The sequence below is a fragment of the Vulpes lagopus genome, chromosome X (genome assembly GCF_018345385.1).
Source record: "Vulpes lagopus strain Blue_001 chromosome X, ASM1834538v1, whole genome shotgun sequence".
Lineage (NCBI taxonomy): Eukaryota > Metazoa > Chordata > Mammalia > Carnivora > Canidae > Vulpes > Vulpes lagopus.
The window spans coordinates 25871211-25884974 of NC_054848.1; the positions used below are offsets into that span (position 1 = coordinate 25871211).

Here is a 13764-nt window from a genome sequence, read left to right on the forward strand (position 1 = left end):
GCAGAAAGCATGAAAGAAATAAAACAATATCCACCACTGAGAAGATGTTTTCTGTTTTGTACAGGGTTTCCACATGTATGCTATTACTTTCTTATCATCGTAGCCATGTGAGGTGGCTTCTGTTCTTAGCCTCACTTTTCCAGATGGGGAACCTGAAGCTCCCAGAGGCTGGGAGACCGGCTCACAAATGGCAGACCAAGGGGGGCAGTCAATGGAGAGCTTTTGTTTGGTGCTGTTCCTAATATACATCACACTACTTCATGGGTCATGTTCCTTCCCCCTAATTCCTTAATACCAGCACAAATTGCTTTGTATTAAAGGCTTTTTAAATTAAGATTGGTAAACCACTCTCATTTTCCTCCCTAGAATGCTAGCCATACTTTCCAAATAAAAACCACTATTCATGACCTAAATTAACTCTTGCTTATCTAAACTTGAAGAATAATGTCGGCTGCAAACCGAATGCTCTTGGGTTCCTTGCTTCTCTTAAGAGCAGTTTTGGGTAAGGAAAGCTAATTGGTAAAACACAGCCTTCCAAAGTGAGGCTGTTCCGTGCTGGTTTGATAGTTGCTCATATGTTCGTTTTAAAGGATGTGTTAGTCTTCTTATTAATGGCAACAATAACAAAGAGTTATCAGACCTAGGCATTCATGTTACCTGGACTCCATTTTGTGTATCAAGAAATTGAGGCATAGAGAAGTTTCAGCAGCCTGCTCAGTGGCTTAACACCAACTAACCAAGAGTAGACCCCTCGTCTCCTGACTCAGTCCAGTGTTCGATGTTCGTTCTCCCTCCAATGCTATGTCTCTTCTTGTCTCTCTAGAAATTCGTCTAGTATCTGTCTCTGAACCACATATGTAGTTGAAATACTTGCTTTGTCTTGTCTGCCCACATGCTCTGGCATGTTGCTATTCATGTTCATTCCTATTGCAGTTGTGTTAGTAGAGATAACAGTTTGTGATTACTCATAATCCTTTTTTAAAATTTTATTAGAAAGCTGGAGCCTTGGAAGGTGTGCCAATATCTGGGGTAAGTTCCATCTCCCTGCTACCTCCTCGACCCTATCCCCTTCCGTGTTATGGGCTTCTTCCTACATCTTAATCAGTCTGCACCTTCCTAAACTATGGGGAAAAGGTAAAAGCAGCAAAATTGGCTGTTTTTTGTTAGTAGGTGACACAGTATGGGCCACTGAGAATCTTTTGACTAAATTCTAACTCTTCCTTTCCATACCTACTGTCTTGTAGGAGATATTAAGAAATGGGAGAATGGCCAAATGAAAGCAATGCAGAAATCAAAACAGTTCACTCCTTGATAAATATAAAAGGAAAAATAAATCCTATGACTGATCTAAAAGGGAAATTAATAATATTGTCTTAGTGTTCTTTATTGTCATTTATGCTTTCAGTGTTTGGGGGACCAGTCTGCTGCATTGGTGGGACAAATGTGCTTCCAGGATGGAGAAGCCAAAAATACGTGAGTTTGAGAAACAGATCCAAAACCTGTGGTGTTTTGTTTATCTGTTTCTCCCTTTGATGTTTTGAATGAGAAAAATCTGTTGAAGTTCATCCAGGCTGAAAATCAATAGCTTAAGAGTTCAATAAGTTTTTGCCATTCAGTTTTCTTTCTCTCCAAATAAAATACATTATGCTGTATATAAACACACTGCTAAGGCTCCCTGAGTGGCTCAGCAGTTGGGCGCCTGCCTTCAGCCCAGGTCACGATATTGGAGTCCAGGATCGAGTCCCACATCGTGCTTCCTGCATGGAGCCTGCTTCTCCCTCTGCCTGTGTCTCTGCCTCTCTCTCTCTCTCTCTGCATCTCTATGAATAAATAAATAAAATCTTTATAAAAAAGACCTTAATTTATAAGATTCAATACTTTTTATATCCAGAAACTAAATTTTGGTGCTTTGTTTTGTTTTTAAAGATTTTATTATTTATTTGACAAAAAGAGAGTCCACACAGGCAGAGGGAGAAGCAGGATTGTGCTGTCTCTCACTTGCTATCTCTCTTAAATAAATAAAATATTTTTTAAAAAAATTTTAATTTAAAAACAATTTTAAAAAGATAAAAATGAACTGTATTTCTCAACATACTGTTCCTGCTTAGACTTTCTCACTATAACTATAAAATTCTATTTTTGTGGGATTTTCAGTGCTGGCATTGTGCTTTCTCCCCATTACCCAGAGTTTCTCCTTTGACAAGAAGTAGAAGGAATGATGGAAGTAGAGATTTGGTGCATTTGTTTCCTAATCTCATCTCCTTACTACTGATACATGGGGAGTCTATAATAAGCCTAAGAGTGATTAAGCCTAAGGTTTCTGAAAACAGATGTTTAGAGTGGTTAAGCTAGTAAGTGAAAGAAGGAGCAGTCTTTGTTCCCAGATCCATCTGATTTGACTTAGCCAGGGCTCTTAACCATTCTATGTTACTGTACCCTGTGTAGAAAAGATTTCCATAGACCCAGAAGGAAACTATCTACATTTATTCTTTTTTAGAGGATTTCCTACTTCTCTCATCAATGTTAACCTCAGTGATGAAGTTCTTCTTTTGTGAATAATGGAATGTCTAACATTTTTTAAATATTTATTGATCATTTTATTATTTTTATTATTATATTTATTTTTATATATTATATTTATTTTTATATTTTATATTTATTTTTTATTGTTTATTATTTATTTATTTATTTATTTGTTTATTCATGAGAGACGCAGAGAGAGAGAGAGGGGAAGAGACGTAGGCAGAGAGAGAAGCAGGCTCCGTGCAGGGAGTCTGATGTGGGACTCGATCCCGGGACTCCCAAGATCATGCCTTGGGCCAAAGGCAGACACTTAGCTGCTGAGCCACCCAGGCATCCTGGAATGTCTGACCTTTTTTTAAAGATTTTATTTATTTATTTATGAGAGACACACGGAGAGAGGCAGAGACACAGCAGAAGGAAAAGCAGGCTTCATGCAGGGAGCCTGACATGGGACTCGATCCTGGGTCTCCAGGATCACGCCCTGGGTTGAAGGCGGCGCTAAACCGCTGAGCCACCTGGGCTGCCCACATCTGACATTTTTAATGAAATGTTCTTGTGGTCTAGCACGGTCAGCAGTCCTCATGTGAGAGTTTGACATCATTTGTGAGAGATTTTTGGAGGGGGAGGAGAGATACGAAAGGTCATGGTATCCTGAGGTTATGACCAAGAGAGCTTGAATGAGCACGTGTCTGGAAATATACTCTTTGAATTCTGGCTTCCAAGCAGCTATACCAGGAGTCAAGAGAAATGTGTAAGAAATTAGGCTATTTCCTCTACACTGTTCCTCCTCTGCTACACACATTAATGCTAGTAAATCAGATGTGCTATTTGTCAAGTACCTAACACAGTGTAGAGCACATGGGAGGTACCCAATAACATTGCTGGCTTTTCCTCCTCTTTCTGCTCCCTTCCCACTTAAGCATCATCAGCCAAGTCCTGGAATGATGAATTTAAGTGAGGCAGGGCTTATGGAATACCTCTGCAGCCACTGCAGCATGGAGGAGGGAAATAGCAAACTGTAGGATCTTTGGGCTTGTATTTCACTTCCCGAGAGGAGACAAGACAAATACACAGTTAATCATATGAGAAGTCAGAACTTACATGCCATAGGAAACATTGAAATACTGCTTGGGTTTCAGAGGAGGAGGAGAGAAATCACAAAAGGTTATATTAATAATGAGATGTTTTGAAGAAGGAGCTATGCTAGTGAGGGCACCAGAACACTGAACAAATATGCAAAGAGGTAAATGAAGACTCTGTTTAGAGAATGTAGAGAACATTCAGGTAGGGCAATGATAGAAAATAAGGCTAGGATCATGTTGTGAAGCCCAAAATTTCAGACTGAGGAGTGTCCCCCGGCAGTGGGACACTTCTGAATGTTTATGAGCTGGTGTTCAGAGTGGCTAGAACTGTTCGTTGATAATATCGAAGTTCTTGGCCAAAGTGAAGAGAGACTAGAGACAAAGAGGCCATGTGGGCATCCTGGTTCCGAATACAAGGACTAAAAGTTAGGATGAGACCAGAGAGGGAGGCTGTGGGTAGGTATCCAGGGCACTGTCCAGGGACAAGAGACAGGAAGTAGTTATGGGGTGTAGTCACCTTGGCCCTGTGGGTAGGCTTAGCCTACTATAAGGAACAGTTCTGAATGGTATACTTTCTATTTGGGATGTGTTTATGGCTCTGGTAGGCTGTATATTGTCCACATTTGTAAGTACGAAATGAGTTCAGTATAAAAGTAGAGATTTTTAATTTCCTTACATAGAGGTGATTTTTGAAGAAGTAGGAATAGGCACAATTACCAAGAAAAAGTATACAGGTAGAAAAGACAGGGATGGGAAGTTCATAAAAACAGAATGAAATTATTCATGAATCTGGAAATCCAGGGTAGAGATATTTAAGAGAGAGACTTGGTCAGCAGTGCAAAATACTACATAAAGGTCAGGAGGCTGAGAATCGAAGAGACCATTGTACATAGAAAGTAGGTCTTCAGTGGTGACTTCTAAGAATGAAGCTTTAGTAGAATGCTCAAGAGGAAAGCCGGGTGGCAAATAGCCAAAAGGGATGTGGGCCGGTAGAAAATAGAGACAGCAAGACAGAATGTAGTTTGCAAAAATGACCATCCAGAAGCTGTGAGCGAAGTAGGTGGTTTAAGTTAACAGCATCATGCCAAGCATGGGGCATTTTGTATGTGCTTTTAAGTTATAGTAAGACCAGAGAATGTTTCTTTGCAGGCTAAGTAGAGAACAGATGGGAGTTGTAAAATGAATAAGAGAGAAGCAATGGGCAGCAGTCCTAAGAGGTTGGAGAGGATGAAATTGAGAATTGAGTCAATCTCTTCCAACCTCAGCAGGGAGCAAATGACTGCCAACTCAGAATTGAGTGGAAAGCCCATCTCTGTGTTGGTGCAGAGGGACAGATTGTGGATTATTCTAATTTTTCTCTTGGCTTGTCTATATTTTCTATTTTTTTCTTGCATGAACATGGATTATTTGAACATTTATTTTTTTAAGATTTTATTTATTTATTCATGAGAGAGACACAGAGAGAGGCAGAGACACAGGCAGAGGGAGAAGCAGGCTCTATGCAGAGAACCTGATGTGGGACTCGATCCCTGGACTCCAGGATCATACCTTGGGCCAAAGACAGGCGCTAAACCACTGAGCTACCCGGGCTGCCCTATTTGAACATTTAATTTTGCTTTTAAGGACGAGAACCTAAGAAAAAAAAAAAAAAGGACAAGAACCTAAGATAGGTGCCCTCTCTCCCCAGAGGCCTTAAATATCCTAAAGGAGCCCTTGACCTCCCTCACGGCTTTGGCTGGGGCCACTCACCCTCCTCCTGTGTGCCAGCTTTGGCACACTCCTCCACAAGGGAGAGTGGGAAGCCATCAACTTCACAGAGGTTAGAAAAGTCAGACATCTTTCTGGGATTCAAACACAGTACGATCTTGAGAAAGGATAGGTAGACCATATAAATGCTAAAAACTCCATATGTTTGATGACTGGGAAGAAAAAGTAATACAACTTCAGAGGAAAATAATTGCCTCTGTACTGCTTTGAAAGCTGTGGCCTGTATCTATCTAGAGTCTCCTCATACATTGATAATGTTCATTAATTACTTATGAAGTATACTAAGATAACAATTCATTTTTATTAAATGCCTTGAGCCTCTGCATCACATTGGTACTCTGAGACTTGTGCACTACTGTTTGATAGGCAGGCTGTTTATATGGGGACTAGATTTAAAGATTTCTCCTTTAAAAAGCGTGCAACGGGTAATTTCCATTTTTAAGAATATTTATTAAAGGAGATTAACTTAAAATATATAGCTTTTTCAGCATCGTGGAAGTAAAAGACTATGGTGATTTATGTGTTTGCAGTTAGTAAATGTATTATTACCTGTACCTAGTGCTAGTTGGCTGGTGTCTTTAAAAACATAGGTACTTGTTAATCACGTACTCCCTGAGTGTGTTAGCTGTTTGTCTACAGGCAGAGAATACATTTGCATGAAAAGAGGGTGTCTTGGGTGAATTCTTATTCATGACCTCAGTGCCTAAAAATGCGTGCTGGAAAAAATTACGCTCGGTTTCTGTTTGCTCCATACCACTCATGACTGCTGACCTAGTGCTTACTGGTAGTAGCTTCTGCTGGGACCCCTCCGCCTGCCTCTGAACTGAGTGCTCCCCGCTCTCCCACCTGCTGGAATGTCAAAGAGCAGAGTAGCAAGGCCCATGAGGGGGCAATCCCAAACTTGGGCAGAATGGTTGTAGAGAGCCAAGCGTAACAGTCGCAGCCAGCTCAGTGGAAAACTGTTTCCCTGGGACCCTTCCCTGTATCACTTTGGATTACTTCTCTGCCTGGCACAAGTCAAAACTAGTCATTAATGTCCAAATGCCAGACTTGCTGCAGAGTCCAAAGCTTCTACTTATAAGGCTGCCATAAAATAAATTCAGTTCTTCCATGGCAGTCGTGTTCCATTCTTGCTCTGACTGTCCTACCTGTTAAAATGCCCTAGCCTGCAGAGAGAATGGGAAAGCTAGGCCTTCAGTAGTTTTCCCCTCTGTGCCACTCTTGTCCCCAAGATCCATTTCTACTTACCCACATTCTGGACCTAACCTCCCCTCCATGCCAGCAGACAACGTGTTTCTCAGCTCATGACTGTACTATTGATAGAGCTAAAGCAGCCAGCCCCATTGGTGAGATACTCCATTCCACGTGGGTTAGTAGCAGCTTAACTGTGACTGGACACAGAATTTGTTGTACTTTGGTGACATTTTATCGACACAAAGTCCTGGGCTACAACTAGGCACTAAATATTTTTCCACTAGGATTGCACTAAGTACATATTCTTTTAGGCTTAGTCTTTAAAACGGTATTCCAAATGGAGTATGTGATGCTTGTTAACTTTTGGAACTTTTCTAAAAGTTTAAGATAATGACTTTTATTGTACATCAGGCTAAATGATTTATATTATTGACAATTCATGATTTATTTTTAATAAAATTGTCATATTGTTCATTCTTCCCCCAACTATAGGTATGGAACAGGCTGTTTCTTACTATGTAATACAGGCCGTAAGGTTGGTTTTTCCCAATTAAAAGATTGACAGTCTTCTTTAACTTCATATAAATAATGCCTGAGCATAATTTGCTATTGTTACTTATGATTCTGCAGATTTAGTTTGATTTTCATTAGGATTTAATTTAGAGCTCACTAAAAATGATGAAAATCACTAAATTTAAATGACTCTAATAAGAACCATTTTAGGTTCTTTGCATTTTTTATGTGTGTTTTTGATTGTTGGTGGAATATCTATACTAGGACTGTGTCAGATTCTTAATGCAAATCTAATTTTGAACAAGGGATAACCATTTTGTACTATTGACATGAATTGTCCTTATTACTGGTAAATTGGCCTCTTAAAGATTTATTTTTTAATTGTTACATATTTGTTGAATTATTTTGTACCAAGGTCATCTTAACCTTAAGAAATATTTTTCTGCTAGCTTTTTATATTCCTTGCTGCTGAAATATTTTTCTCTTTCCCACAGTGTGTATTTTCTGAGCATGGTCTTCTGACCACCGTGGCTTACAAGCTCGGCAGAGACAAACCAGTGTATTATGCATTGGAAGTAAGTACATTTCAATCAATATGAGTAGTATGGCAAACAGTCAGAACCAGTGAAAATCATGGTGCTCTCTGATACCTTTTCTGGTAAACCTTAATATATGGAACTGAAAAAACTCCATTTTTTTTCTTGGCATTTGGTTGAGTGGAAGGAACCCAGCACTGAGCTGGGGTCAGGACTCCCAGGAGATCTTGAGCATATCGGATCCTTGGTTCTTTGACCAGTCCCTTGTAGCCATGTGGCAGTGTAAGATTTTCTGTGTCTGAAGTTTATTGAAGGTGTTGACTTGCTCTCCAGGTATTTCTGTCAACTGGAAAATTCTGTGTCTTAATATCTATGATGCCCCAGTGTTTTAAAGAGAACCACTGGGGGCAAAAGCAGAGGAACTCTATTCACATGTCTCCCCATAAAAATAAATTTTGCATCCGCTTTTGATATGGGAAAGAAAGTGAGAAGATTTATGCCGTATTTCAGTGGAAGCATTTGTTTCAAACACATTTATAAATTCTAGTAGGAATATATCAAATCTAAGTCTGTAGGGCACAGTGAATTTATATTAGAAACATTAGTAATTTTTATTGGTAAGGTCAAAGAAGCAATACTCTTTTTATCAAATCGGATATAGTTTTTTTTCTAAGATTTTATTTTTAAGTAATCTGTCTACATTCAGTGTGGGTCTCAAACTCAATCCCAAGTCACATATTTTACTGTTTTACTGACTGAGCCAGCCAGGTACGCCAGTCTTTTTTTTCTTTTTTCTTTTTCTTTTTCTTTTCCTTTTTTTTTTTTTTTTTTTTTTTTGAGTATAGTTGACTCACAATGTTACATTACATTCAGGTGTACAGCTTAGTGACTTAGCAGGCTTACATACTCTGCTCACCACAAGTGCAGCTCCCATCTGTCCCACACAGCACTGTTAAAAATTTCATTAACTGTATTCCTTATACTGTGCCTCTTATTCCTGTGACTTATTGATTCCATAACTGGAAGCCTGTATCTCATTCTCCTTCACCCATTTCACCCATTCCCCACCCCCTCCCCTTAGATATCTTTCTTAAAAGTATCTCTTTACAATTCATTTTCATTGGTTCCCTTGTAATGTACAAATATACAATTGATCTGAAGGCTAACTGAGGCTTGTTCCCTAAAGTATCCAATAATAATTTGGTCACAAGTGTTAGACTTCTGTTTATAGTTCAAACATTTTATTAGTTGCTATGCCTAGAGCACAAAGAATTTATTTCCAATTTTTTCTTGCATCCTCCCGGCATAAGCACTGTACTCTCTCCCCTAATCCCTTCTCCGTAGATAATAGAAGCATTGGGAAACACTTGCTCTGTCTAATAATGGTATCATATCATTTCTCAAAAGTTGAATTCCTATGAGCCCTGTCCTGCTCTGTTTCTACCTGCGGAAAGTGCTTAGTACAGTGCTGGGCACATTGAATATATACTATTTGATAAATGTTACCTATAGCAATTAAGTATGCTGCTCTCTTTTTTCCTTATACTGGAGACAGTCATTTAGAATTAGAGATGCTTTAGACCTGGAAAAGGCCTCTGGGATATGGCATATCTGGTCTTAACTTCCTCCCAACATGAAGAGCCTTCTCTTCTTTCCTTCACCGATAGCCCTCCAACTTCTGTTTGAAGATAGCACCAAAAACTGCTTCTTACTAATACCTCAACCACTAGACCTAGATTAGCTGTCAAGAGCATTCAAATACTAGCAGGCAGCTATCACTTTTTCTGGGTCTTTCTACTCCAGGATGAATTTCCTCATGCCCTAATGTCATATGGTTTCTGGATGCTTTCCAGTTCTGGACTCCCTTCGTTAGATGCATTCCAATCTGTCAGACTCTTCCAGAATGGAATAGAATGTAATCTGACCTGTACTGACTAGTCTGATTTATTCCTCTCTGACCATAAACACTGCTTCAGCTACTGTAGCCTGAGAATTCATTAACTTAGTCTAATAACCCCATCATATCATCTGGCTCTTACCAAAAAAAAAAAAAAATCTGGCTCTTTTTCAAATGATTCATTGTCATGCCAAGTCCTCTCCATTCTGTATTTGTACAGATCTTTTTATTTTTCCCCTTTTAAGTAATCTGTACACCCAAGGTGGGGCTTGAGCTCATGACCCCGAGATTAAGAGTCAAATGCTCTATAGATTGAGCTAGCCTGACCCTGCATATCTTTTGTTAATCTAAATGCAGGTCTTTGGGCACTGAGGGGGGCACTTGACGGGATGAGCACTGGGTGTTATTCTGTATGTTGGCAAATTGAACACCAATAAAAAATAAATTTATTATTAAAAAAATAAAAAAATAAATGCAGGTCTTTGTGGGGGATCCCTGGGTGGCTCAGCAGTTTAGCGCCTGCCTTGGCCCAGGGCGTGATCCTGGAGTCCCAGGATCAAGTCCTGCATCGGGCTTCCTGCATGGAGCCTGCTTCTCCCTCTGCCTGTGTCTCTGCTTCTCTCTCACTCTCTCTCTGTATCTCATGAATAAATAAAAATCTTTTTTAAAAATTTTTAAAAAAATAAATTCAGGTCTTTGCTTCTTCCTGTCAAATTTCATGATAGTAATTTCAGCCTATACTGACACACTCTGGATTCTTTTTCAGTCTTTGCTCTGTTACTTTTCCCATTTTGCCTCATCTAGAAACTTAACAAGCATATGCTTTATGATTTTGTTTCGATTCATGTAACTTTTTTTTTAAAGATTTTATTTATTTATTCATGAGAGACACACAGAGAGAGACGCAGAGACACAAGCAGGCTCCATGCAGGGAGCCCAACGTGGGACTCGATCCCGGGTCTCCAGGATCACACCCCGGGCTGCAGGCAGCGCTAAACCGCTGCGCCACGGGGGCTGCCCTCATGTAACTTTTTTTAAAAATTCATAGAACTTTAAATCTGAGAGGAACAGTAGATTAGACTGACAAACAGGCTTTGTTATGTTCTCATAAGGCCTTTGAGAGTAGGAAGTGAAATCAAAGTTACTTGGCTATGGTAACTTTTGATAGCTAGTAAGTAGCAGATCCAGGATGCAAATTCAGGCTATTGGAGTCAAAATCTAGAAACCTGGCCAGCACTATGCCATCACCAGTCTCCCGAGTCGAGTTGTTCTTTTCATTGCATCTCAGATATGTCACTTTGTCTCCTCACCTAGCAGCCTGCCTGAGCCACAACATATACACTTAAACAGATGGTGAACATGGACACTCACAGTAGTAGATAGGATTTTTCCTGTATTTTCTAACTTTTTTGTTCCAACTAACAGACATGTAAAAAAAAATTGAACCAAACCAGAAAAGAGGGCAAAGCATAAAGCTACATTGGTAAAACTTTTTCTTAGTAAATTCCTGCTAATTCCACTTGGTCACACCACTTCCACTTTTTGTAAATAGTGTGACCAAGTGTATATTTACACTTATTTATATATACACTGACAAAGTGTATATATACACTGACAAAGTGTATATTTAATAATCATTTTTTAATTAGGTTGTTAGGTTTGGCAATCTTAGGTATTAAAAATTTACTTTCCCTTTTTTAAAAACTAAAATTATAGCTGCCCATCTTAGGTCTTAATCTTGCATTCTTCCTGTGTTGATTTGGAAGCAACATCATGTATTTCCTATTGTTGTTGTTGTTGTTTTGGGTTTTTTTTTCTTTTGTGGGCACCTTAAAATTTTTTAAATATTATTTAACTATAGGGTACCTGGTGGCTCAGTCGGTAGAGCCTCCAACTCGATCTCAGGGTCATGAGTTCAAGCCCCACATTGGATGTAGAGCCTACTTAAAAATATATATTATTTAGCTATATATTTTCCTAGCAGTGTTGATAGTTGTTTAGTAATTTGAATGTCCCACCCATGATGATGACCTCAAATGCTTTTCCTCTGTTACCTCTGCCAGCAATCCTGTCATTGAGTTTAAAGTATTCATCCCCCCCCCCTTTTTTTTAAAGTAGGCTCCTCGCCCAACATGGAGCCCATAGGGCTCAAACTCGACCCTGAGGTCAAGACCTGAGCTGAGATAGTCAGAAGCTTAACTAACTGACTGAGCCCCCTAGGCACCCCCTCCCCTTTTTCTTAAGCAAGCAGTTATTCTGTTTTCTTATCAGTAGATAATAAGTCATATTTAATGGCTTATTTTATCATTTTTTGTGGCCAGAGTCATTTCTTTGGGGTCAAACCTTTTATGGCCCTACCTCCATTTTTTTTTTCTTGCAGAGGGGCATTCTTTTGTGGTTCTCTTATTAAGAGCCTTGGGTATTTAAGCCTATTCCTTTTAGGTTTGTCTTTATTTCACCCTCTCTCTGGGGTGGTTATAGAATCTTAGGGACGCCTGGGTGGCTCAGTGGTTGAGCATCTGCCTTTAGCTCAGGGCGTGATCCTAGAGTCCCAGGATCGAGTATCGCATCGGGCTCCTTGCAGGGGCCTGCTTCTCCCTCAGCCTGTGTCTCTGCCTCTCTCTCTCTCTGTTTGTGTCGCTCACAAAAGACAATTAGGTTTATATTTCATTTTACTGATCTTGTTAGATAAATTGGATACAAGTGTGCCTTCGATTCTAGAAAATCCTCAGCAGTTACCTCTTAAAGCATTGCTACTCTACCATTACCTCCAGCCTCTTCTGCAGTTGCTATTGTATGGATATTGGAACCTTTCTACCCATCCTCCCCGTCTCTGAACTGTCCTTTTATATATTTTTCATCCCTTTGTTTCTCTGTGCTGCATCTCTGGCTAGTTCCTACCTACCTACCTTTCTTTCCAAATTCTCTTTAAAACAAAGCTGGGGGGCAGCCGGGGTGGCTCAGCGGTTTAGCACCGCCTTCAGCCCAGGGCGTGATCCTGGAGACCCAGGATGGAGTCCCACATCAGGTTCCCTGCATGGAGCCTGCTTGTGTCTCTGCCTCTCTCTCTGTGTGTGTCTGTCATGAATAAATAAATAAAATCTTAAAAAAATAATAAAAAATAGGGCAGCCCCGGTGGCGCAGCGGTTTGGCGCCGCCTGCAGCCTAGGGCGTGATCCTGGAGACCCTGGATCGAGTCGTAGGTCAGGCTCTCTGCATGGTGCCTGCTTCTCCCTTTGCCTGTGTCTCTGCCTCTCTCTCTCTCTGTGTATGTGTCTCTATGAATAAATAAATAAATAAATAAATAAATAAATAAATAAATAAATAAATAAATCTTTTTTAAAAAAATGAATAAAAATAAAAAATAAAAAATAAAACAAAGCTGGGATGCCTGGGTGGCTCAGTGGTTGAGTGCCTCCCTTCAGCCCAGGGTATGATCCTGGAGTCCCACGATCAAGTCCTGCATTGGGTTCCCTGTGAGGAGCCTGCTTCTGTCTCTGTCTCTTATGAATAAATAAAATATTTTAAAATAAATAAATAAAGCAAAACAAATCTTTTTATTGTGAAACAGAAAACGTGTACAGAAAGATGCATAAAATATCAATTTACAGCTTGACAAATGATTATATAGAGAATTCATGTATCCTCTACCCAGGAAGCAGAAAACTGGCAGCAACCAGGAAGCTGTGTGCTCCTCCCACTCACAGCCTTTCCCTCTCCCCTAAAGTCACCAGTGCCCTGACTTTTATTATAATCTCTACCTTGCTTTTTTTAAATAGTTCCAGAACTTTATATGTGCAACCCTCTGTGCACCTGAGTGGCTCAGTAGGTTAAACATCTGCCTTCAGCTCAGGCCATGATCCCAGGGTCCTGGGATCTAGCCCTGCATCAGGCTCCCTGCTCAGCGGGGAGTCTGCTTCTCCCGCTCCCTCTGCCCCAACCCCTCCACACACACACTCTTGTGCGTACTCTCTCTCTTAAATAAATATTAAAATATGTGCAACCCTCAACACCAGAGTTGAGTTTTTCAATACTTTGTATATTAAAAATATAAAAGAGAAAGTGAGAGAGACTGAGTCATATGGTATGTATTCTTTGATGTGGCTTCTTTCACTCAACATGACATTTGTGAGGTTCATCCATGGTGTTCGATAGAGCTTTGACATCATTCCTTTTCATCACCATATGAAAATATCACAGCTTAGTATTTATCCATCTGTTGATGACCTTTTGGTTGTTTTCGCTTTTCATC

At 39.9% G+C, this 13764-nt stretch overlaps 1 protein-coding gene across 7 annotated transcripts in view; it reads left to right on the top strand.

The window, feature by feature from the left end:
* The window catches only part of GK (glycerol kinase), a 76237-nt gene that overhangs the window by 42220 nt on the left and 20253 nt on the right, over window positions 1–13764 (top strand). For all 7 annotated transcript variants that reach the window (XM_041740603.1, XM_041740604.1, XM_041740605.1 and 4 more), the window contains 4 exons: window positions 994–1029; window positions 1406–1473; window positions 7059–7101; window positions 7574–7654. In XM_041740603.1, coding sequence (XP_041596537.1) covers window positions 994–1029; window positions 1406–1473; window positions 7059–7101; window positions 7574–7654 — 228 coding nt within the window. The remainder of the gene's footprint in view (window positions 1–993; window positions 1030–1405; window positions 1474–7058; window positions 7102–7573; window positions 7655–13764) is intronic.